At 43.9% G+C, this 23,374-nt stretch overlaps 12 protein-coding genes across 12 annotated transcripts; 6 read left to right on the top strand and 6 right to left on the bottom strand.

The window, feature by feature from the left end:
* Positions 1 to 75: 75 nt before the first annotated feature.
* On the bottom strand, positions 76 to 7,703 carry K460DRAFT_409182 (subtilisin-like protein; the record flags this gene model as incomplete). The annotated part of the gene is made up of 7 exons (XM_040937229.1): positions 76 to 96; positions 3,087 to 3,521; positions 5,676 to 5,854; positions 5,910 to 6,402; positions 6,620 to 6,790; positions 6,843 to 6,948; positions 7,003 to 7,703. 7 exons carry the CDS (start codon positions 7,701 to 7,703, stop codon positions 76 to 78), a joined length of 2,106 nt encoding a protein of 701 aa, XP_040784300.1.
* A 1,786-nt stretch (positions 7,704 to 9,489) lies between these two features.
* Positions 9,490 to 11,170, top strand: K460DRAFT_358448 (uncharacterized protein; the record flags this gene model as incomplete). Its single annotated transcript, XM_040932107.1, has 4 exons — positions 9,490 to 9,611; positions 9,791 to 9,939; positions 10,040 to 10,645; positions 10,692 to 11,170. The coding sequence occupies 4 exons, from the start codon at positions 9,490 to 9,492 to the stop codon at positions 11,168 to 11,170; spliced, it is 1,356 nt and encodes a 451-aa protein (XP_040784299.1).
* Positions 11,171 to 12,245: 1,075 nt separating this feature from the next.
* K460DRAFT_369739 (uncharacterized protein) lies at positions 12,246 to 12,653 on the bottom strand. The gene has a single exon (XM_040934014.1). The coding sequence runs from the start codon at positions 12,425 to 12,427 to the stop codon at positions 12,257 to 12,259; it is 171 nt and encodes a 56-aa protein (XP_040784298.1). The 5' UTR covers positions 12,428 to 12,653; the 3' UTR covers positions 12,246 to 12,256.
* K460DRAFT_172293 (uncharacterized protein) lies at positions 12,392 to 13,189 on the bottom strand. The gene is made up of 2 exons (XM_040926974.1): positions 13,110 to 13,189; positions 12,392 to 12,921 (listed from the first exon to the last, which is right to left on the bottom strand). The coding sequence occupies exon 2, from the start codon at positions 12,902 to 12,904 to the stop codon at positions 12,524 to 12,526; it is 381 nt and encodes a 126-aa protein (XP_040784297.1). The 5' UTR covers positions 12,905 to 12,921; positions 13,110 to 13,189; the 3' UTR covers positions 12,392 to 12,523.
* Positions 13,147 to 13,733, bottom strand: K460DRAFT_172282 (uncharacterized protein). Its single transcript, XM_040926972.1, has one exon. The coding sequence runs from the start codon at positions 13,546 to 13,548 to the stop codon at positions 13,234 to 13,236; it is 315 nt and encodes a 104-aa protein (XP_040784296.1). The 5' UTR covers positions 13,549 to 13,733; the 3' UTR covers positions 13,147 to 13,233.
* Positions 13,734 to 13,918: 185 nt separating this feature from the next.
* K460DRAFT_293498 (uncharacterized protein) lies at positions 13,919 to 15,308 on the top strand (the record flags this gene model as incomplete). Its single annotated transcript, XM_040929424.1, has 2 exons — positions 13,919 to 14,807; positions 14,863 to 15,308. 2 exons carry the CDS (start codon positions 13,919 to 13,921, stop codon positions 15,306 to 15,308), a joined length of 1,335 nt encoding a protein of 444 aa, XP_040784295.1.
* A 144-nt stretch (positions 15,309 to 15,452) lies between these two features.
* K460DRAFT_172284 (uncharacterized protein) lies at positions 15,453 to 15,892 on the top strand. Its single transcript, XM_040926973.1, has one exon. The coding sequence runs from the start codon at positions 15,597 to 15,599 to the stop codon at positions 15,837 to 15,839; it is 243 nt and encodes an 80-aa protein (XP_040784294.1). The 5' UTR covers positions 15,453 to 15,596; the 3' UTR covers positions 15,840 to 15,892.
* A 1,236-nt stretch (positions 15,893 to 17,128) lies between these two features.
* Positions 17,129 to 18,907, top strand: K460DRAFT_369737 (integral membrane protein-like protein). The gene is made up of 3 exons (XM_040934013.1): positions 17,129 to 17,549; positions 17,610 to 18,050; positions 18,112 to 18,907. The coding sequence occupies exons 1-3, from the start codon at positions 17,394 to 17,396 to the stop codon at positions 18,484 to 18,486; spliced, it is 972 nt and encodes a 323-aa protein (XP_040784293.1). The 5' UTR covers positions 17,129 to 17,393; the 3' UTR covers positions 18,487 to 18,907.
* Positions 18,908 to 18,939: 32 nt separating this feature from the next.
* On the bottom strand, positions 18,940 to 20,428 carry K460DRAFT_379750 (alpha/beta-hydrolase; the record flags this gene model as incomplete). The annotated part of the gene is made up of 3 exons (XM_040935192.1): positions 18,940 to 19,614; positions 19,682 to 19,815; positions 20,050 to 20,428. 3 exons carry the CDS (start codon positions 20,426 to 20,428, stop codon positions 18,940 to 18,942), a joined length of 1,188 nt encoding a protein of 395 aa, XP_040784292.1.
* K460DRAFT_369734 (uncharacterized protein) lies at positions 20,305 to 21,194 on the top strand. Its single transcript, XM_040934012.1, has one exon. It carries the CDS (start codon positions 20,506 to 20,508, stop codon positions 20,971 to 20,973), a length of 468 nt encoding a protein of 155 aa, XP_040784291.1. The 5' UTR covers positions 20,305 to 20,505; the 3' UTR covers positions 20,974 to 21,194.
* Positions 20,772 to 23,111, top strand: K460DRAFT_171940 (lipid phosphate phosphatase-like protein 1). The gene is made up of 5 exons (XM_040926969.1): positions 20,772 to 21,200; positions 21,254 to 21,280; positions 21,358 to 21,741; positions 21,791 to 21,921; positions 21,972 to 23,111. The coding sequence occupies exons 1-5, from the start codon at positions 21,121 to 21,123 to the stop codon at positions 22,910 to 22,912; spliced, it is 1,563 nt and encodes a 520-aa protein (XP_040784290.1). The 5' UTR covers positions 20,772 to 21,120; the 3' UTR covers positions 22,913 to 23,111.
* On the bottom strand, positions 22,972 to 23,289 carry K460DRAFT_171992 (uncharacterized protein). The gene has a single exon (XM_040926971.1). It carries the CDS (start codon positions 23,194 to 23,196, stop codon positions 23,032 to 23,034), a length of 165 nt encoding a protein of 54 aa, XP_040784289.1. The 5' UTR covers positions 23,197 to 23,289; the 3' UTR covers positions 22,972 to 23,031.
* Positions 23,290 to 23,374: the final 85 nt, after the last annotated feature.

The raw sequence follows: 23,374 nt of genomic DNA, 5'->3' as shown, positions 1-23,374 counted from the left end.
TTATACAAAACTAGTTCTAACTTATAAAAAATATAAAAGCTAAGTATAATATTTAAAATAAAAATATATATAATTTTAATCCCGCGAAGACAGGACCTAATGTGTTATTAATAGCTTATATTATTAATATTTTACTGTATATTGCGTACTTTTATTTGTAAAATTGCTAAGCAATAAATTTTTAATTTTTAATATAACTTTTTGCTAAAGCGCGGCTTTTTTAACAGTTTCTAAGCACATATTTAAATATTTAGTATAATATTAGCCTGCTATTAAGCAACTAACTAATACTAGGCCTTTAAGCAACAGTAACGCTAATAATAATAATAATAATAATAATAATAACAACTTTTCCTGCAATATTAGCTTTAATACTTAACTACTTTTTTACTTTTTTTTTTTACCTGCGCAAGCTATTGTTTGTAGTATATCTAAATTATTATTGCTTATTTTTTTATTTTATTGCTATATTGCTTGCTTTTTTTTTACGTCTGCCTATATACTAAGTTAACTATTTTAAAAAGCTATATTTTCTAGTTATTATACTGCTAGTAACTGTAGTTTATAAAAAACTATTTTTAATATTTTATAAATTTTGTATTATTTTTAATATTTTCTGCAAGTTATAAAAGCTTATTTTTTTAGTTTTTAATAAAGGTAGCCTAGTTACAGCTAAAAAAAAGGTTAAAGTCTTGCATTATTATATAATAGCTAATTATAAAAAAAATTGTATATTACTGCTACTTAGTTATAACTAGCTTATTATAAAGAAATGCTAGAAAGGCAAGATTAACTAGGCATAGTAAAAAAAGCTTATTATAAAAAAAAAATTAACTTTAAAGTATTTGTATACTTTTTTATAGTACTAGTAGTTACTATTTACTAGCTTAAAATAGTAGAAAAGTAGTATTTTGTACTAACTAATAAAAGCTGCTTTAACTAGTAATATAGTATATATAAATTTAATAGCGCATTGCTAGCTAATATATATAAGTTTATTTATTAGCATTATATTATTTATAGTTAATATAAATATAAAAGATAAAAAATTTAAAAATTAAAATAAAAATAAGTTTTAATTTATAAAATAAGCGCGCAAATGTATGCTTTGCTGCTTATATATTTAAATTTTTACTATTTAAACTTTTAATTTTTTGCTTATATATAACTATAAAATGCGCGATAATACAATTATATAATAAATAATAATATATAATTATAAGCTTTAACTGCAAGCTTTATTTTATCTGCTTTATAAAAACTATATTTATTGCGCAAGCTATTATTAATTGTAAAAAAATATTAGCTATTAAAGCATAAGCTTACTACTAAACTAAAGCTTGCTTAAATTTTAGTTTAAAAATTTATTTATGCTTTAATAATAGTTTATAGTTAAAAATTAAAGCTGCTTAGTAATACTTAAATAACTTAGTTACTATTAAGAACTTATAGTTTTATTACTATAATTTTTAAATAATAACATATTAGGGCTGCTAATAGTAATTATTAAAAAATTTTTAATAATTTATTTAGCTAATTTAGTATTGTATAAATTTTACTGCTTTAATACTATATTAAAGTACTAGGTATAGCGCCTAAACTGTAATTTTTATACTAATTTTTTTTACTGCGTTGTATAATCTGCTCTGCCGTTAACTTTACTTTCAATTATAGAAATATATAATTTTAATAAAATAGGCTTTATAATAAGCTAAATATTATATAAAACTATTATTTTAAGTGCTAATTATTAAAAATAGCTAAAGATAGTACAGTAGGGTAATTAAAAATAAGTAATAGTAATCTAAAGCATTAATATAATAAAATAAATTATTTTATTTTTTATTATTTTTGCAGGTAAGAACTACTTTTTAGCCTAATATAAAAAAAATAGCCTATTTTATAATTAAGTTATTGCGGTTTCTAAAAATAATTAAATAATAAATAAATTTACTTTTAAATAATTAAAGCATTTTAATAAGTATACTAAAAAAAAATTATTAATACTTATTATTTATTTATTATTAATAGTTATAAAAGCTACACATTAGTCTAATTCTAATAGTATTATAAAAAATAAAAAATTATTACTTTTTATATGCTTTTGCATTTATTGCACTTATTATAGCTACTTAATATAAATTATTTTATATTTTTAAAAAAAGTATATAAGTATTAAATTAAAAAGCTAATGCGTAATAGCATTAACTATATTACTAAAATTAAGTTTTTACTATACTTTAAACTAGTTTTTAATATTACTATTATAAAAAGTAATATTTTAAGTAGCTTTAAAAGCGCTAGTTTAGTTTTTTTTAATTTTAAAACTATAATATTAAAACTTAATATTTAATTATATATTTTACTATTATTTACTATTAAAAATAATCCTTAAAAGTTAAAAATACTAAGTAATATTTTAAAATTTAAATTTTAATTAACGCTAGTTAAAATAAAAATTTAAAAATATTTTAATAATTTTTTTACTTTAATAATTAAAGCTTTTAAAAAAAAAATTAAAAAGTGTAGCTATAATTATGTATAAATTTGTATTAGCGCAGAAAAAAATTATTAAATTTTAAATAGCTAATAAAGCCGCTATATAATAAAAATTATATAAAAAAAAGTAAATATAAAAAAAAAAAAACTTTTATAGTAAAAAATAATTTTTAATTAATAATTTGAAAGGAATTTAAAGCGCATAATAATAATAAAAAAATAAAAAAGTAAATATATACTAAAGTAAGTAAGCTTTTTTAAAAATGCTATAAATACTATAATAAAGCTAAGCATAATACGCAAATATATAAATAAAAAATAAAAGTAATTTTTAAATAAATTAGCTTATTATAATTTATTATTGTAGTTTTTTATAGTGCTGTACTATTGTGCATAGTACTAATTTTAGTAAAATTTTAGTATTATAACTAACTTAACCGGGCGACCGACTTGCCTGTGTAATACATTAGAAAAACATAGAGGTAATAACAGAAGTGGTAAGGACAGCAGTTGCGAAAGGAGAGCCGAACAGGAACGCTTTCCCATCATCCACAAGAAGGCCTTCCAGACCTTCACCAATCACATACAACAACCGGATGCTGTGTCCTGCTCGTATCGCCAGTCTCACACACTTTGCTGCCTTTCTCTCCTTTCCCCTTTGCCTCTTCTTCTTTGCATGATATCGCATCTCTCCCATTGCACCAGAGCGCGCCAGCGTCGTTGCCATTGTTCTTGTATTCGCAATCCATGCCCTCAACTTTCATCTTGTACGAGCCTCCAGGCCATGGCGGGTTATCCACCAAACCCGCACCGTCCTCCGCCGGGAAGTTGCCCACAGCATCTTTTTCGTTGCGGCAGAGTGCACTCACGCCTATGTCCGCCGTGTAGAAAACCCACGCATTCAGGTTGCCTATGGGATCGATGAAATTCTGCAGGAGGACTTGGAGCGTCTTGGTCTTGGCAAGAGCTGCCAAGTCGCTATACCAAGGCTTATCAGCCAATAAGCCACTCCACCCGATAAGCTACCTCAACTAAAATTAGCTATTTATAAAAATAAAATTATAAAGCTACTAAGAAAAATTATTATTATAAATTTTTTTAAAGTATTAGTAAATAAAAGCTTGCAATTAATTTATACTATTTAAATTTTTATAAAAAATTAATTTAGTAGCTATGCGCAGTAGTTTTAGGCAAAAGCAGCAATAGCTATAATATATTTAAACTATTACTTTTAATATTTATAATATAATAATACTTTACTACATTTAAATTTATAAAATATAAAATTATTTACTTATATTTATTTATTTTATTATAAAATTTTTATAAAATTATAGCTTTTTTTTTTTATTGCTTTTGCGCGTATATAGTAGTTTATTTTTAAACTACTACTACGCGCTTTTTTATAGTGCGCTTTTTAGCAAGCAACTATACTATTTTTATTTTTTTTATAATTTTTTTTTTATATAATATTATTACTGCTTTTAGCTTTTTTATTTTTTTTTTTTAGAATTATTTAGTTTTATTTTTATATTATTTTACTATATTACGCGCGCAAGCTTTTTAAATAGTTTTTAAATTTTAAAATATTATAATATTATAAAATTTTTTGTATTATTAAAAATTTAAAAGTTTATTTTTATTTTTATGCTTTTTTTTAATTAAAAGCACGTTACAGAAACTTTTATTTTTATAATAAAAAAATTTATTTTATACTTAAAAAAAATATAGTACAAAGCTTAACTATTTAGCTTTAATTTTTACTTTATTTTTTATAATAATTTTAAATAAATTGCAGAACTAGTTCTAAGTATTTTTATTATTATTTTTTTTATTTATTAATTTTTAATTTTCCTATTGTAGTTGTATTTTAAATTATTATAGTATAATATTAGTATTAAATAGCTTAATGCCTATAGCTTTAAACACTTTTTATATATTTATAAAAATAAATATAGTATTATAAGTAGCTTAAAATAATAAGAAAAAGTTGCTTTTATTTATAAAAATAAAATTTTAGCTATAATAAAAGTAATATGCAAGCTTAGTTAAATAAGTAATTAAAAAAAGTAAAAAAAGTATTATATTTAAAAATTATAAACTATAAATTAAATAAAAAAAAAATATTATTAAAAAAATTTTATTAGCATTGTAAAAGTTTATAAAATTAGTAGTAAAGTAGCTGCTATAGCTATTAAAAATAAAAATTTTATAATTTACTTATACTTTGCTTTTTATACACTAATTAAAAACTTATTTAAACTAAGCTAAACTAATATTATTATTAAATTATTTAAAAAAATTTATTATAAAAAAAATTTAGTATTTTTTAACTTTTATATTGCGTAATTAAGCGTCGCAAAATTTTTTTTTTTTTTTAAAAATTATATTTAAATTTACTGCACTTTTATTTATACAAATATATATTAAAATTATTATTTATTTTTAGTTACTATCCTGTAAAGCTGCTATAATTTATTTTTACTTTTAAAATTACTTTAAAAAAACTTGTTTAAAGCATAAAGTAATACTAATAAAAAATTTTTTTTTATTTATATTATAAATATAGCGCGCGTTAATATTGTATTCTTAAATTTTTAAATAAAAAAAATTAAAATATAATTTATAATTATATTTAGTATTAGTAAAAAGCTGTTTACAATTAATCTTAATAGTATATTTAAAAATAAAAATATTATAATATTTTTTTAAAAATTGTAAAATTTATATATTAAAAACTTCCTATTTTAAAATTTTAAAAGCAAAATTTTTTATTATAATTTTTATAAGTGCAAGCCTGCATTTAAATAAACTTTATATATATTATATAAATTTTAATTTTTATTATAAATTAAAATATATCTATTATTAAGCCTTTTTTATATTTAATTATATTTTCTTTTAGTATTAGCGCACTAAAATAGTTTAATTAATACTAAATATTTTTGCAATTGCATAGTATAAAAATTATTTTTTAAAATTTTATAAATTAATTACTATAATTGCATTTAAAATTAGATTATTAGTAGTAAATATATTGCGGTTTAAAAAAATTATATTTAGTTTATTTTAATGTTAAGGTAGCTTATTAGGTAGAGTGGCTTATTAGCTGATAAGCCTCGGTAACTATTCGCGCCTGAGCTCTTGTGGTCTTCTTCTTTCGCACCGTTCCATACCACACGAAGGTCATAGCCGTCCGGATCCTTGGCCCCGCTCTGTATCCAGCTCGACTTGTCGCTGATGAGATATTTCAGGATTTCTTGCACCCGCTTGACGCCTGTCAAGCCGTCCCATTGCTTGCTAGTTTCTGCATGTGACAGGTATGTCGCAATGACGCCTGCTACTTGAGGTGCAGCTGATTCTACCATGTCAGAACATATTACATCTGTATCGCGTCTAGGTCGACTTACCGAAAGATGTGCCCGAGATAGTATTGTCCACTTTGGTGACTTTAGTCATCGCTTTGATCCTGGAACCAAGTGCATACACGTCGACGAGGGGACCGTACTGCGAGAAAGGTACGCGTCCCCGATCCCTGTTGCTAGCGCCGACATTGATAATGGGAAGGTCGGGAGTCTTCAAGATGCTAGGAACGGTGTCGATGAGCAATGCGCCTTTCTCGGGTGGCACTGGATCTGCCTCGTTCCCGGCAGCCACTACCAACGGCACCCCAAGAGCGAACAGATCCCTTATCGGCTTGTTGTAAAGTCTGTCCAGTTGGAAGTCGGCCGATATCTTCGGCACATCCGAAGCCACAAAACCCTCGCCCATAGATCGTGATGTTTGAACAACGCTCTTCAATTCGCGGCCCTTGCTTTTGATGTCGGCTGTGACGAGCTTCAAACCTTCGTACCAGTCCATAGCGTCAGATCGTCTATGAACCTTCACTGGTATTAGAATAGCCTAGTTGTCCGTCAGCACTAGCACACTACTCATATTCCGCAGTAACAAAGCATAAGCCCTTCTCCGCTGGCAAGTCTGCGAGCGAAATCATAGACCACCGGATCGCAGGTAGATCATCGAAAGCGAGTGGCTAAGCATTCGGTAGCCACGAGGAGAGGTAAGGAATACGACTGGAACCACACGCGTCCTGCGATAGCCTTGATCGTATGTCACGTACCTTTTTCGCCACGCCAAACTTCTTACCAACGGCTTTGGACGCCGTGTTGGTGCCGTGGGAGTCAACCTTGAGTGGGGCATCGTCGTCCCCTGCTTTTAGTCCTTCTGAAAGACTGGCTGGGGTTTGGATGATATAACCGTTCTCTGTTATGAATTCTTTGCCCATGTCGTCCTATTTCATGAGGTCAGCGTTTGCCATCCTGGTCACCAAGCCATGCACTTACACTTTCAACATCTATGTTAACACCCGAATCGATGACGTAGACGTATATGCCCTCACCAGGATCTGGGATGTGAACATAGTCGTGCTTGTCTTTCACATCCATGCCTCTATCAATGGCGTATTAGCTTCAAAAAAGCCTAGGTAACTCGATCCATACTTACTCAAATTGGCTGACATATACCAGAGAGTCGTCGGCGGCCTCCTGCTTTTCCCACTTGCCAGATCTCGCATCCAGCGCGCTTCGCCTCGCCGTTGATATGGGGGTCGTGAGGGTCTCTTTCTCGTCACTACGCGGGAGAGCTCTTGAGTAATTTAGTCCAGGATCTTCAATCACTTTGCCCACACCCTCATGGTTTTCGACCGCCTTCTTTGCGTCGGCATCCAGACTTAGACCCCACCAAGCTGTGATCTGCCCGTTGTCGCTGAAGTGATATATTTCTGAACCGGATGGAATTTTGGATCGTAAAAACTCGTCGGTGGCTTTGGTGTCAGTGCTCCCATCAGGCAACTTGGGGAAGACAATGTAGTGAACCTCCTCGTCCCGGCGGCTTAGTCGGCGACGATCTTGACCCCGGTGTACCAGACGAACCGACTCGAGGGCTTCAATGTTTTTGGTGATGTCGTCGCCTTCCGATGTGATGGTCCATGACGCACCGTCGTAGCCATCGTTGATGACCACGTTGTCGTCGCCATAGAGGTTCTTTAGCTGCGCTTGGGTTTCGGCGGTCTTGGTGTGATCGGTTGCTTCTACCGTATAGCGGGTGCCAGCGGGAGTGCTGATTAACTTGTCAGAGGGATCGCCCAAACTAGTCGTTGCCAGGATGGATTGGGTGCATAGTAGGAGAATAAAAAGGAAGTGCATTGTTGATTGTGCCAGTAGTAGATGATGTGAAGAAGGTTTGGTTGTGAGGATAGCGAGCGTATCCCAGAAGTTCTTATACCTCACTGGCCTCCGTAGGTAGATCTGACGTGCCAGATTGCTTTGCTAGCACTCGCAAGGTATCGCAAAGGCATCATTGAGCTGCGCCGAATGTCTCATCTCGCAATCCTACGGTGAAATCATACCGAACTGTGCCATCACCGCAGAGCCGGTTGATACCAATCGGCGTACACCATGAGCGAAGTCTACCATGGGTTTGAAACAAGTTCAGATCATGTAGAAGAAGTTTTCGTCGTGCTGACGCCTCGCTCAACCGTGATTGAGGCGTGGAAACACAACAGACATCGAGATCAAGGAAACGATTACCAAAAAAGACAGAGGATTGAGGCGTAGGCCGCGAGGATGTTCTTGAAACACGATTTTGAGGCTTAGGAAAGAAAAGCAACATACTCATTGGATGAGCTCGCCATGCTCTGACAGAGCCGTGGGTTGGTGGTAAGAATTACGTCCGAGAAAGCCGTTCGGACATGTCGGTATGCGGCGTGGTTGGAGATGGTCAAGAAGCGGGGCGAGAACGGCAGGGGCAAGTGACGTACAGCTTGCTGTGCCGCAATCAGTCAGCGCAACCCGATAATATCAAAACGTTCTCATCGATCTCCAAGCTTGTTAAGGAATCGATGAGCTGAGTGAAGATCAATTGAAGACTACGTTCAGAATCGAGGGCGCCCTTCGAGACGTGCTAAGATTTGAAGCGTTGTGGGGCCGTGTGGTACTTTCCTGGCCCCAAGAGCTGTACAATCTACAGGGCTTGCTGCAGGATCCTTATTGCTCGAAGGAGAATCCTCACCACGCATCGATGCTGGAGCAATGTTGAACAGAAGAAGAAGTGATCGATTGATGTTTATTCTATGTGGGGGGAGGCTATGTTTATATACAGAAGGGAGTGAAACCAGAGTAAGCTAGTCCGTGTATGGACTAGCGTGTTGGGCACATGATGAATCACGTGTTGGGAATCCAAACCAACAAGCAACGCCATCTGGCCGACAATGTCGATCGCTTTGCACTTACTGCTACCAACATCTACATGTGGGCATCTCTCATGCCATCCACATCATCTAATGTGCAATACGGTCGCGCTCTAGACGTTAAAAAAGGCTACAAAGTTTCTCTTCAATCCGAGGCCATCAACTCTACCATGCATGTCAGAGACCTGAGAGTTGGTTTGGAGCACGCAAGCGTGGGTTCTTTTCTCACCACCTTTGTTATTTCCAAGGATCGGAAATACATGGCTTTCGTTAGGAAGAGATTTGCTGCGATATTGGGTACCATGGGAGAACGATGATGAGGTTTGGAACCATGGTTGGCGACCTTCTCGAAGCCTATTCTGGAAGAATTAATATAATCACAAACATCTCCGCACTTAAAGTACTTTCACAGAACCAGCAATAGCTCAACTAGGGCGTAGGCGCTTTGAAAATCCTCTTAAGATTTGCTGGGGACGAGATAAAAACGTACCTGTTTCGATTACAACAAGGTGACAATCAGGAATTCATTACAAACGTCCGATGGACCTTGGGGGATCCAAGCGACCCTTGTCACGCAGACAGCACGTCCTCCTCTACATTCCTGAAATCAAAACAAGCGGCAGCAATCACCTCGATTATGGGCTGCTGGAGGGATATATGACATTGATTCTGACACCGGCGGCAGCTACCAAAACCCACATGCACTGCCAACGATGAATATTTGGAACTGACGTTCGCCGAATATGGAGGTGCGATCGCTGGGCTTCGGGAACACTGCTGGAACTTTACACGCTTACGCCGACGCGCTGCCGTTTACAAGCCACAGCGATGGACGCACAACACATCCTTGCAGTATCGCCGGAAGGTAAATTCTGCTTGTTCATCGCGGACCGGGGCCCAGCAAAATCGCCAAACGAGGAAGTAAAGCTACTATGCATGGACAAAAGAATATTGACATTGTGGCAATATTCGGCTGTCTTTAATGTTGAAGGTGAACAGCGCGCGTCAACTGAATCTCACAAGCTTGGCTATTTCCTACAATAGCGGTGGCCTACATGCGTTCTCCGATGACGAGACCATGTTAGTCCTTTGCGTTCCTACTAAGCCAACCTGGTCTCTTTTGACATTTGACCTGAAGGCAAAATATATCACCGGTTCGATGAGGAAGCTATCTTACGCAAATCTCCTGCGTGGTGCGCACTTGACTAGCTTCTGCTTTCCCAAGACTCAGGATAGGCAATTGTGCCTCCTCGCAGGAGCATTCAAGCTCGCGCTAAGGCTGGTCTTACAAAGTCTTTTTAACGGACATTGGATCCCTTGAGTCGACCGAATCCACAAGCATTAGCATGGATTGGATCGAAAGCGACACCTGGGTGGTTGATAGCGATCCCGTAATCCAAGCTACGACCACAGGGCTGACGACGAACTTTCAAAACCAGCTGAAACTGTTTGAAAGCGCCCAGAAAACCCTCAGTAAACTCACGAGCTATAAGTATGACCCAGAAGTCGTTACATCGCCTGAACAGCCTGTGAGTAGGACCACGACATCGATCACATTTGACCCCACCAAAAACCGCACCTTCATCCATTGCTTCATCTATCGACCCTTACCCAACGTTGAGAAGCTACCGAAATGGTCGCAAACAATGACAATGGAAGTGTACAGTGTCGGAGATCCCAATAGCGGGCGGTTGAAGGTCTACCAGGGCCCAGATGTCGAAGTCGCTGCGGAAGGATACCTCGCAAGTGCGCTGCACAAAGATCGGCTCGCTTTCTCATTTTCTTCTACGCACACATACCAGGCCAGCTCTACCATACTGTGTGTGTGGAACCTACACTATGCGGAGCATGAACAAGATGAAAGCGAGCATTGTCGTGGTTATGTGGAACACAAGCTTTGTAAGTGGACATATTCCTGCCATGCGACAGCATTAACATCCATCAGCTAAGCGCTACGTTTCAAACCTCGCCTTTTTCACCAATGCGCGATATCTCTATGGGATCTCACAAAGATTCGTCGTGTTTCAATTTGATGTCGAAGCAGGCGCGACACTCCAACGGATACACTTCTCCAGCCTCAACTGTTCACACATGTGTCTGACTCCCAGGGCTGATGGTTTAGATGTCGTTGGCCAAGCAAAATCTGGTGTCTATCAAGTCAGGTTGCCCACTGAAGCTAGAGCCAAGCTTAACGTCCGCCAAACTTTCGCAGGGCCACACATACAGCAAAGGTACGACAAGATTACTCTTCTGGGAGGATCTGGAGAGAGTGGCATTATGGCTGTGGTATTAACAATGCATAATTGGATTCGGAAGGAAGGATCTACAGGTAGTAACACCTTAGAACCTATTATCTTAGTCTCCTCTGAAGGCGATGTTGGGGAGTGGGAAGAGAAAGACTTAATGTGGAGGCACGTAGTTTAAATCTAAGTTAAGATAGCTGGTATTGTGTAAACTTTACTGCCTTAATACTGTGTTAAGGTGCTAGGTATAGCACCTAAACTTTGATTTTATACTAATTTCTCCCACTGCATTGTATAATCTGCTCTAGCGTTGACTTTTCTTTTAAATAAAGCAATATTATCTACCTCTTAATATCATACAGTTAGAAGGATTTCTATGGCGCCTACGCCCTAGTTAAGCTATTGCTAGTTCTGCGAAAGTACTTTAAGTATAGCTGAAGGGACCTAGTATATGTGCGGTTATAGCCGGCTAAGGTGGACAGCTTTGTTGTAAAAGCCCCTACCCTGCCACTACCCCTAATTAGCTCTAATGTTAGACTTCTTCCGTAGCCATTTAATGGACGTACTAAAGAAATAAATAGAATTCACCTTTACCAGGACGGAGACGCATATTGCAGGGTTAGCACAAGTGGTATGCTCTGATTGCTATGCAATTACATATAAGGGAAGTCCTAGCTGCCATATTTCGGATCCAGCAGCGCGTGTATGCACTCGTTCAGGAATGGTCTTAATCCCTAGCTAAGTGATGAGTATTCTGGCCCGGAGTCTAGAACTGAACACGTACAAGTGTCTATTGAGGCATCGTTAAGGACAATAGCTTATGGGAGACTTCTGCTAGTTGATTGAGGTTGATTTTTTTTTGAATAAGCAGTTGCCGAAGTGATGCATACCTAGTGACGCTAGGGCGCCGAGAATAAAGCGAGTTAGGGATAGCATCTTATAGTAGCCTTGATGGCGTACCGGGGCAGACTCGATTTCATTTGAACAAGATTGAGTTCGTTGTTGTACATTCTTCTATGGCTCAATGTCGGACAAGCAATCTCGAATGCCAGTTGAACAAACCCCAGCTATGGGAGGCGAAGCTACCACAAGCGTGTGCCGCGGCCATAGCTCCTGTCGGAAGTGAGGTTGGGCACCATTTTAGTCAAGTTGGGGAGGGATACACGTATTTTGTGGAGATGGTCATCAAGACCTCTGGTGGTACGGACTCAAATGTTACGCGGGGGTTTGGGATACGCCCGCGTAGGTCTCTAGTCCGTGTCCAGTTCTAACCAACCCACCATCTACACACGTCGCAAGCTTCATCGTGACATTGCTTGGCACATGCTTGGAAGACGCGCAAGTGGCAAAGACATGAGCTTGGTGGGTTTACCGACTTTGGTAATGTTTGCGTGCGATCAGCAGCCCAAAGCCTACGCCTAGCATCTTCAAGATACATTGCAGTCGCTATCACGTTCACGAGAGACGGATTAGCTTTGTGGGGCTATACGAATGCTCTTTGACAATTACAAAACGGTCTTGAGGACTCGTAGCCCTACACGTGAATTCTGGCGATCCATGCAGTGCGCCTAGGAAATCCAATGGCGGCGAGACGTGCGAATTCCCGTCCCGTCGCACAAGATGACCCGAAATGACTCGCAGGCGATGAAGCCAAATTAGCTCCGCGGCCACATGAGCAAGCATGCACCTGTCCAGGGTACGCTGACGAGGCCTTGGACGCAGACAGCAACAGCAACAGCATCGTGGACGCAGGCATCGGACTTGAACACAAGACATGGACCATGCGTGCAGAGTAATAAGATGGTGGCCAACGGCGGTGGTCAGTGTGTTGGAGGTGGAGCGGGCGGTAGATGGTGGAGGTTCGGGACAGTACGCGTGGCTCGCGAAGATCTACCGTTTGGCGCGGGCTCCACATGCTACTATTCAGGCCAGCTGCCACAGTAAGCTGCAAATGGGAACGTAAGACAGCAGAGAGAGAATTGCGTGCGGCGAGAGGGTTCTATTGAAGTATGGAAGTGAAACATGTCGTGTCGACGGCATCTCTCTCTCCAGTGCAGGTGTCAGTCAGGGAGTGATGCCTGTCTTGGAGGGACTCTGCCATTGCTACGCAGGCGGCTTACCGATGATTGCGACGACGACGACGACGACGACACTGTTGCCAATGCGGGCTGCTGGTTCCCATTAACAGATTGCGCAAGCTGGCGCGCGAATCTTGGGTAGTGTGGGTAGAGAGAGACGACACGCTTAGCGGCGCGCCCCTGCGTTGGAGGGGGCGCGAAAGCGGTTTCCTGTCGGCCATGACCTGCCATCAAAAGCGCATGGCTGCAACAAATAGGGTATGCCATCCATCCCAGACTGCACGCGCGCAGTGTAGTAGCAACAAGTCCCGTTACGGCTGCTGCTGCTGCTGCTGCTGCGAGACTGGGCTGGCCGTGTGTCCATGTCGAGGTTGCGATAGTATGAGTGGGAGCCCACGCACGCTGGCCGCGCAAGCTGGTTACGAAAGCGGTAAGCGCAGAGCGTCGCACTTGCCCCCAGGCCAGCGCTCACCCATGCCATGACTACCCTCCAGTCCCTACCGACGCTCCTCCTGCTCGCTCAACACCATCATTGACGACAAAAGACGTCGTTCTGCGCTCGAGAGCCGCCTGTCCTGCTGCTGCTCCTTGTACGCGCCCGAACGACGACGACCCGACTCCCAGAATACCTGCCGCTGCCTATCCGACGTGCTGCGCCCGCCGCTGCATCATCGCGGCTGTGCACCACTGCCATTTCGCCGCCGCCTACCCAGTACCAGACACCAAAGACTCGCTCGACCCCAACCCACGACATCCACGCCTACACCATCCAACCTCACCACTACCGCGAGCAAGACCCGTACCCGTACCCGTACCCGTACCCGCACCGCTGCAGCTCGCAACTGCCCACCATGGACTCCTCGATCCGCGCCTCGCGAGCGCCTGCCACCAGCATGGACACGGACAAGCTGGCCGCTGATATGACGGAGCAGTTTCGACGGGTACTTAGCACAAAGCGCATGCACGAACTCACGTCGCGCTCATCGCAGTCCCGCTCTGCATCGCCAGCGCCGCGAGACTATGGCACACCGCAACCACCGCCGTCGCACACTGCCCCGCCCACGTACGCATCCATCAAGAACATCCCCCTGGTGCCCGAGGCTCCGCATGACGCCCGATCCCTGCGCTTCAAGAACATGCTTCACTCGCTATCCAACATGCCAGTACGGTGGGAGAACCCCGGACTGCTCGATGAAGCCCTTCGCGTCGTTCCCCTGGAGCAGATCTACAATGAAGCTGAAGAGGAAAGCCAGATCCTGCAAGCCGAAGCCGAGAGTCTCGGTTCTGGGAAAAAGGCCGCATGGGGCTACCAGGACTGCGTTGTCAGGGCACTTCTGCGATGGTTCAAGCGATCATTTTTTCAGTGGGTCAACAACCCACCGTGTTCGCGGTGCTACTCTCCCACCGTAGCTGTCGGCATTACCGCACCACTACCTGACGAGCAAGCACGCGGCGCCACCCAAGTCGAGGCGTATCAATGCTCGCATGACGGCTGCAAAAACTACGAGCGATTCCCCCGATACAACGACGCCTTTGTCCTGTTGCAGACCCGCAAAGGCCGATGTGGCGAATGGGCCAACTGCTTCAGCATGCTCTGCCGTGCTGTCGGATCAAGAGTACGATGGGTCTGGAATGCCGAGGACCACGTATGGACCGAAGTCTACTCGGTACACCGGAAACGATGGGTACATGTAGATGCTTGCGAAGAAGCCTGGGACAAGCCCCGGTTGTATACCGACGGTACGCACTTTCTCATAGACATGCCTCATCATTCAATGACTAACTGTTCTCTCAGGCTGGGGCAAGAAGCTCTCCTACTGCATCGCCTTCTCTGCTGATGGCGCCATGGACGTCACTCGACGATATGTGCGCGACCAAGCCAAGCACGCTGCTGAGCGCAACCGTGCACCAGAAGCCGTTCTCCTCCACATCATGCACGAGATCCGGGCTCTGCGCCGAAACAACTTGTCCAAGCAGGACAAGTTCCGTCTGCAAGGCGAAGACCTCCGCGAAGCCAAGGAGCTCCGTGGCTATGTCATCTCCTCGATTGCACACGAGGTCAGCAAACTCAGTGCCGAGGACATCATCAGTGGCCAAGTCACGCCCCGCCGACAGGACCCTGATGCCCAGAAGGCGTTGGAAGGTCGCACAAGCGGCAATTCGCAATGGATACGAGCACGAAACGAAGGCGGACGAGGCCAACCCAATCAGCAAGATCCTCGAAACCAACATCCCCGATGAGAAGCTACAAATCCCTTTCCGCCACTTCACACTCACTTCATGCGCTATCTACCGACCAGACACAGCTCCAACGAAGCCGAGCCAGATGGCAAAGTGCACTCGGCTCCGCCCTCGGGCATGAAGGCCTCGATGGAACTCAAGATGCCATTTTCACTTCAACCCCACAACCTTCGTCACGCGAGAGCCACTCGCGTTTGTAACCATAGAATTTGGGCTTCAGCGACTTGCAACACATTTGCACCGGCGTTCTAAGGAGCAACGTACAGTAGACACTAGTCTTAACCTCTAATGTCTGCACCAGCCTCAGCAGAGGCATTTCCTATCGTTCACGCAGCATTTTGGCAACCCGAAGAGCGGGTTATCTCTCGTATGATTACTGCATATTTCGCTTCTATTTTCTGTGCACGCGGTGGGGGTCCGCGCGGCACTGTTCATACCATTTTGCATTTTGGAATCACGCTCGCGGTATCTATTTCTTATGTTTGTTTCTGTTTTGTTCATGACCATCTGGTCACTCTATGTACGACGTGATGGGATTCACGTTTACAAGTGGTTTCGGCATTTCTGACATGCTGGCACGTTCTAGTTGTAGAGATGGGTGTGTTTGTACATGGTGGGGATCTGCGAAAGAGATTTATTACGTGTCTGACTCTTGAGGGGTCGACGCGCGTCCGCGGCGTCGAGCAGGGCCAACGAAGAGCAGGCTACGGCACAGCTGTGCAGATGCAAGATAGAACAATCCAGCCAAGATTGGCGATTTTCTGCAAACAACACAAATCATTTTCCGACCTTTGGTGACTTGGTCATGTCTACATGTATATGATGATTGTGGAAGGGGTGCGAATAACCAGGGAAGAGAGCGTGGGGACGCGCCTCGGGTGTACGCGTATTCACAAGCACGTGGCATAGCCTGTAGTTGGAGGAGCCTTGTCGAACTCGTTGAACTCGATCAAATGAGAGCATACCCTGCAAACAATGATCCCCTCCTCCACTCCTCTATCTGTATCTCTCCCACTTTCCACCATCATCTCCACAATGGCCGACCGTCTGCACAGACCGCCGCGATTCAGCCTTCCAAAGTCTCTTGGCGCAACAAAGCGGGCCGTTTGTCCTCTTGCTAAATTTGGTTAGTGCTTGTTTGCTGCGGACGAAGGATCAAAGTCCAAAAATAACCCTGATCAAATACTGGGCTGAGGAAGCGAGATAATTGCGAGGATGCTTAGAAGTGTTTAGCCAAGGGATGGCTCTCAGGTTGCACTCTCAAGGTCGTGTGTCTTCGGCGCCTGTTCTCCCAGCACTGAGTTGTACTATTATTGCTCAGGTTTGTGCTGTCAGATGAGATGATGGGCATGTCTGAATGTCTGAACAATCTATGATGGTCGTCGCGGGAGGCATTTCGCCGGGCTGATGGGCTACCGATGGTACGCGTTTCATCTACGACGCTATCTGGGCATGGCTCCTTGGATAATACCGCGACAACTGTGGGTGGATTGATTGCCGTGACCTGGTTGCAATGGTGGTCACCATGTTCGGTTGCTAGAACAACAAACACAAACACGGGCTGCGTGGACAAGCCATTTCTTCTTGTGTAGCAAATATCGCGGCCCGCGCGTGATTTCGCAGCTAAACTACAGACACGAGGCCCAGCACCGCCATCCGACGTCGCATCCCAAGGCTGGCTATTCATACTGCAACGAGCATAGCGTGTCAGCAACTCGTCCACCTTAGTCGCACGCCCTGTGAGGCTGGTGAACGCTATGATGTACCTCTCCTAGAATTGACCATTCAAGTCCAAGCTATCCCGCCATGCACGGGCCCTAGTTATGTGCCCTGCCCCCTTCCTGGGGCCTTACCCTCAGCTGTGGTGGAGCCGGGGATTGTACATGTACAAAAAGCTCATGCTGGCCCTCTTCTGTGTCCCACTCATCTGTCGTTCAGCCTTCTTGCTCATTCACGTCATCTGTCTCTTCGTGCCGCCTATCATATCCCCGGATTCACCATCGTTGCTGCTTCAAGTCAAGAGCGACTTCTGAGTGACCCCAGCCGCGCCAGGTTTCAAGACCTTGGGAACAAACAACCGCAAACATGGGCAAAGTCGGGCGCTTCGCGTGTATTCTCACGCCCATGCTACTCACCCTTGCATCGCTGATATGCATTGTTCTTGTCGTGATCGGTCAGACGCCGTGGAAAGGCAATAATGCACCTAGCACTGCATTGGGGCGCGACCTGTATTTCTTCAAAGTACGTGTTTGGCCCCAAAACAATCCAACTCTACAAACAACCTTCTAACACCCATCACAGGCAGACACAAGCGGTTTCAACGCCGACCCTCAGAATGTCATCGATCACCTACCCGACAGCGTAAAACCTGACACCGACCTTGTCAAAGCCCTGCAAGGCGCCGCCTCCTCGAAAGAGCTCAAGGACTTCTACCAAGTCGGCCTGTGGTCGTATTGCGAGGGCGACAAGGACAAGGACGGCAAGGAAACCATAACTCACTGCTCGTCTCGCAAGTTCAGCTTCTGGTTCGATCCCTTCTCGGTGTGGGAGCTCAAGGATACCAGTGCACAGAAGGCTCTTGGGGATGACATGCAAAAGGTTCTCAACGCATACAAGAAGGCTGCGGGGTTCATGAATTGGGCATTTGTTATTACGCTGATCCTGTCGGCTGTCGAGTTTGTTATTGGCTTCTTCGCCATCTTCAGCCGCTGGGGAAGTCTGGTCACCACCATTGTGTCTACTGTAAGTCCTACCGATTCTCACTTTCGATATATCCCCATCATTTACTGACGTACTTTGCCAGGCGCAAACCATCTTCGCGCTAGCAGCCGCCACAACCGCAACCGCAATCTACGCAGCCCTGGTCGGCGTCTTCAAATCTGTGCTCAAGCCGTACGACATCGACGCCTCAATGGGTACGAAGATGCTAACCGTCCTTTGGCTCGGCGTCGCCTTCTCTGTCGCCTCGGGCTTCTTCTGGCTCATCTCTGTGTGCTGCTGCTCCGGCAAGTCGCCCCACAAGAAGGTCGTCGTGGAGAAGACTCCTTACACCTACGAGCGTGTTGCTAGCCCGGCATTTGGCGGACAGCAGGCACAGCACACTGGGTATGCCGGTGCGGCTGGACATGGTACGAGTGGCACAGCGTACGAACCGTTTAGGCAGCAGCAGCATGTTTAGATGGTTGTTGCTAGATCCGTGCGGTTTGACTAGGATGCCATTGGGTAATCGCTAATTAGGTGTGATTTGGGGAGTGAACGTGACGAGGAAACATGGTGACATATAATGACCTGTATGATCATCTATTTGGGTTAGTCATTTATATACCCGGCGTTCTTGGGAGCATTGGTTTTCCTCCACCATCTTCAAGATTTGAATAGATGTGTTCGAGTAAACACTCAATCAACCGCAATTATTCCTCCATTCATCTTCTCTAGTCACTCGGTGAACTTCAGCCTCGTCGCATGTTATAACTCTGAATCAAACCTCATTCTCATCCCATCTCTATTCCGTTTGATCACATCGCACAATGTCTATCCTTCTTTTATATGAGATTCTCTGTTCACAAGGCACTGAGACATTTATTTCTTTGAAAATTTACCTCTCACTTTCCAATTGTTTGTGAGTGTTACACTACCACTCCTCCCTCTCTAAGGCCCTCCCCACAATGTCTACAATCGAATCCGCCCTTTCAATAGCAATCTCATGCCCGACGTCTTTTACAACTCTCACAGTCACAATTTCCTTCCCTAATATACCCTTTGCATCCTCGGCCAGCTCCTCGGCCACGATAATTGGATCCGTCTCTCCCAGCACTAGCCACACCTTCTCCAACTTCCCATTCTTCTTTTCAATATTCTCTCTGATGATTTGCCAGCGATCGTGTTGATCGTGTATCGGCGCGTACCGAATCGACGATACAAATGCTGGAACAAAGCCAGGATGGTGCGCAATCTGCCAGTTCACGACTGCAGAGACGGTGCTGTAAGGGTTGCTCGGTAACAAAGTATGTCTCGAAGACAAATAGACGGCGTTATTGCGCGAAGTCGTAGTGGTTTCCGCGTTCTCGACAGCGTCAGGCTCTGCTTCTATCTGCCCACTAGTCTCCGGCCCTGTCCACAGCCTCTTCGCTACCATGCGCTCAACTATCCACTCGGGCACCCACCCTCCACTTTGATATAGCAGTTTGTTCTTCCAGCTGATGTGCCGATTGCGGATAAGCCCTCCTGGCGCAACGAGGACGAGCCCTTTGATTAAGATGGGGAAGTACGATGTAAAGTCTGCTGCTAGCGCGCCGCCGAGGGAGTACTAAAAGTGAGTCGTATAAAGTTAGTATATATATTACGTGTAGTTGATCAATTGGAGGATCACGTACGCCAACAATGGTAAATGGTGACCAGGCGATTGGCGAGGAATTTAGACAGACGAGGATCTGATACGTGTACAGAGCGGAGTCATAGTGGTGGTCCTTGGGAGTGGGTGCGGAGGAGTAGCCGCGGCCAAAGAGATCTGTAGCGGTCGATGGTAAGTGATGGCACGTTAGGTAAATGCTATTGCAAGAGGAAGGAACGCAATCACGATTCAGAAGGAAGAATGACAGTAATGTAATAGTTCAGACGTGCTACGAGATGTGTAGTTTTTTGCACAATAGGGATCAAAATATAAGATGATATGAGACAAGACTAGTCAGAGTAGGACAAGCAAAGGATACGCTTAAAAAGCGACACAAAAGCGTTCACCTACCGAACAACATCACTCGACATCCTTTCCCGACGAGTTTGTACGCCAAGTCAGTCAACGCAATGCTTGGTGTCGATATACCATGGATGAGCAACATGCGCTCTCCATCGGCAGGGCCCCATTCGTACACTCGAATGCTGCCATAGTGCGACTTTACGTCTCTTGCTCCAGGTAATGTATCCGGAGGGTATGGCAGTTTTTGGACCCCCTCTTCCGATAGAGGGGAGAGTACTGTTGCGTTTGGAGAAGGGATGGTCTTGCGCTTGTCTACTTCTGAGGATCTTGATATAGATCGCAGAAAGACTAGACTCACAAGAGATGCTGCGCCAATGGCAAAACAAAGATACGGCGCAGGTACTCTGAAAGGGGAGATGCTGGTCATGATGGACCCGATGGAAGGCTGCTCGCTGACCAATGGCGTCCAGATCGCAACCTAGAATAGATATAAATGTGGTTAAAATGGATGAGCCGGTTGGCCTGCTGTGCGCTAAGTGCTGCAGAAGTCGCTTCCCTCGATGCGCCACAAAGAAAGTCGCAATCCTCCGTCTCGGCTCGGAAGCAGCGCGTTGCAATGGTCGGTCAATGCCGAAGAGATTCATCCATGTTTATGCCCACCAACCCCACGGCGACCTCAAAGCGATTCCGCCGAGGATGATAGTGCTCGCAAGCGCCAATTTGAGGAAGCGCAGCATGGAGGTGGCTAGCGTCGAAGCGGCGGAGAGCCAAGCGGGCGTCAGCTCCTCACAGCCACAGCTGAGGCCATGGTACAGCCTCAGACATCTTCAGTGCCAACTTCTGGGCGCTGACCTACTGGGGAGACACCGCATATTGACAGTCGGTCCTTTATACGCTCATCTGCCCTCTTGTCTACTTTGGCTCGCCTTTCTTCCCGCGTGCGTCTCTCTGGCAGGGTCGCTTGTTTGTTGAACCAGCGGACCTCCGCTCTAATACAACCACCTGCATTTGACAGCGCTGCCAATCCTCCACCACACGTTGTACATGTACCAAAGCATCCCACTTGCACCTGTGCATCACTCGGACGTTTTCGGGAGTGTCTGCATGTGGTAGTGCGCCATGGACGACTGGACATCGAAACAGCTCCCTGAGCGCCTCCCCTTCTCCAAGAAGCGACTCCCCAAGAAGGTCATCTTCTCGTGCGTAGAGTCGGAACTGCGAATCCATTGCTAGAACCTGACCATTAGAGCAGATACATCGGCGACTATCTAATCATAGTGTAAGAAAATAGCCGCGTCGTCCGCAGCACACGACCTCCTTCCCAAGTCTATTCTCGCTAATTAACGCGACTCATAGTGTTCTCATCGTTCTATTCACCATCATCGACAAGATCCCGCCGTTTCACCAGCACTTTTCGCTCGAGAACTATACCCTCCACTATCCATTTGCCGAACATGAGCGCGTACCCGTCTTCTGGCTGTGTGTCTACGTTGTTTTGGCACCAGCCGTCATCATCGGAATATACACAATGGTCATAGATGGGTTATTCTCACATCAGACCGCGATGCCTGTGGGCCGTGCTGGCATCAAGCGCTTGTCCGGGAGATATAGATTCAAGGATAGGTTGTGGGAGCTCAACTGCGGTATCCTAGGCTTGGGTTTGAGTGTGGGCGCCGCATTCACCATCACGGGAGCTCTGAAGAATGCCATTGGGAAGCCGCGACCGGATCTCATCAGCCGGTAAACAACATCCCTTAGCGGAGGTGGAGCGTTCGCTGACAAGGTGTAGTTGCATCATCGATGCTGCCAAGATTGACACTACGACAAAGTATACCCTCCAAACCATCAATATTTGCACGCAAACGGACAACTATATCCTGCAAGACGGGTTCAAGAGTTTTCCCTCTGGCCACAGTAGTGGTATGTCTATGCTTCTTCTTCCCTTCGAAAATCTCACTCACGTTCATCAGTCTCATTCGCTGGCTTGTTTTACCTCTCAATCTATCTCGCGGGAAAGCTCCATGTTCTAGACGCGAAAGGTGAAGTATGGAGGACGTTCCTGGTAATGGTCCCCGCGCTCGGCGCTGCTCTCATCACAGGCACGCGCATCATGGATGCCCGTCACCACCCTTTTGATGTTCTCTCTGGCGCCGCGCTTGGTATCTTGGTTTCCTGGGGTTCTTATCGACAATACTTTCCGCCAGTTTCGGAGACATGGCGTAAAGGACGGGCATATCCTATTCGAGCCTGGGGCAAAGCGTCACGCGTACCTCCAAACCCCACCATTATGATCGATGAAGATGTGCAACCGCTACGACCTGTGGTCAAGCCAGTTGACGAGGAACGCGGCGAGGCGTCTGGATACTCGTCAACCACCGCAATTCCCAGAGACAACGGCGAACAGGGGAATGTCTTCCGCCAGCAGATTTCGGACTCACAACGAAGGAGGGGCGGTCCTCCCCAATATGGAGTAAATCGCAGCGACACGGGTGCGTCGAGCAACTACAGAAGCGAGACCCTAAATTCGACGATGTCATCAAAGGTCCACAAGTACCAGAACCAAATGCCATCGCCGAACCCTTTCGCCGCTGACGCCGCGCGCCAACGCCAAATGGACACGTACGATTACTCGTCTTCGGAAGATGAGGATAATTATGAGCTTCAGCAGTCATACGCATTGTCGGTTCCCCAGAATACAAACGCCTATAACCCGGTTTCCGGTCGGTTCACAGATACTGGATATCATCCTCCCGTGGGCATCACACCCAACCCTACGCCTCCACCACCGCTAAATACCATTATCCCGAATCAGCAAACGACGATGTCGCCAACGGGAGATTTGAGTGACAGGAGGGGGGATGCGCCAGCGCCTCCACCACACACTGTGGGGACTACCCCTCAGCAAATATGAGTGAAGTTGGGGCGCACCCACATCAAGGGATAATTACACTTGCATTCATTCGTCCGTGATTTTGGTTGCTCAAGCGCATACACGCGCGTCTACGGCCTTTTTTCAGCGATTCAGTGTACCTAAGCATTGGTATTTGTATGACCAGCTATAGCGCTGTTATGTCTGTGATGATGCTCACGCAAATTGGGCTCTAGCAAGCAACAGGAGTTTTTTTTTTTGCACATTGGGTGTGGCATAGGTTCGGTCCTCAAGGGAAAATTGGCGCCTTCATGGCCTGGTAGCATGTATTGTGCATCAATCTATATTTAAACTTCACTCGTTGTACGTCGCTTAAAGCTTGGAAGATGTGATACCTTGAGCCAAATTCTATTTCGGATACAGTCTGCCCACACTAGAAATGAAGCTGGACTATTGGATTACCATAATCGATGAGTTATGTCAAAATTACCAAAAGGCGAGGAG

This window comes from Cucurbitaria berberidis (assembly GCF_010015615.1).
Source record: "Cucurbitaria berberidis CBS 394.84 unplaced genomic scaffold K460scaffold_5, whole genome shotgun sequence".
NCBI classification, from domain to species: Eukaryota; Fungi; Ascomycota; class Dothideomycetes; order Pleosporales; family Cucurbitariaceae; genus Cucurbitaria; species Cucurbitaria berberidis.
This window is presented reverse-complemented; position numbering and strand designations above follow the sequence as displayed.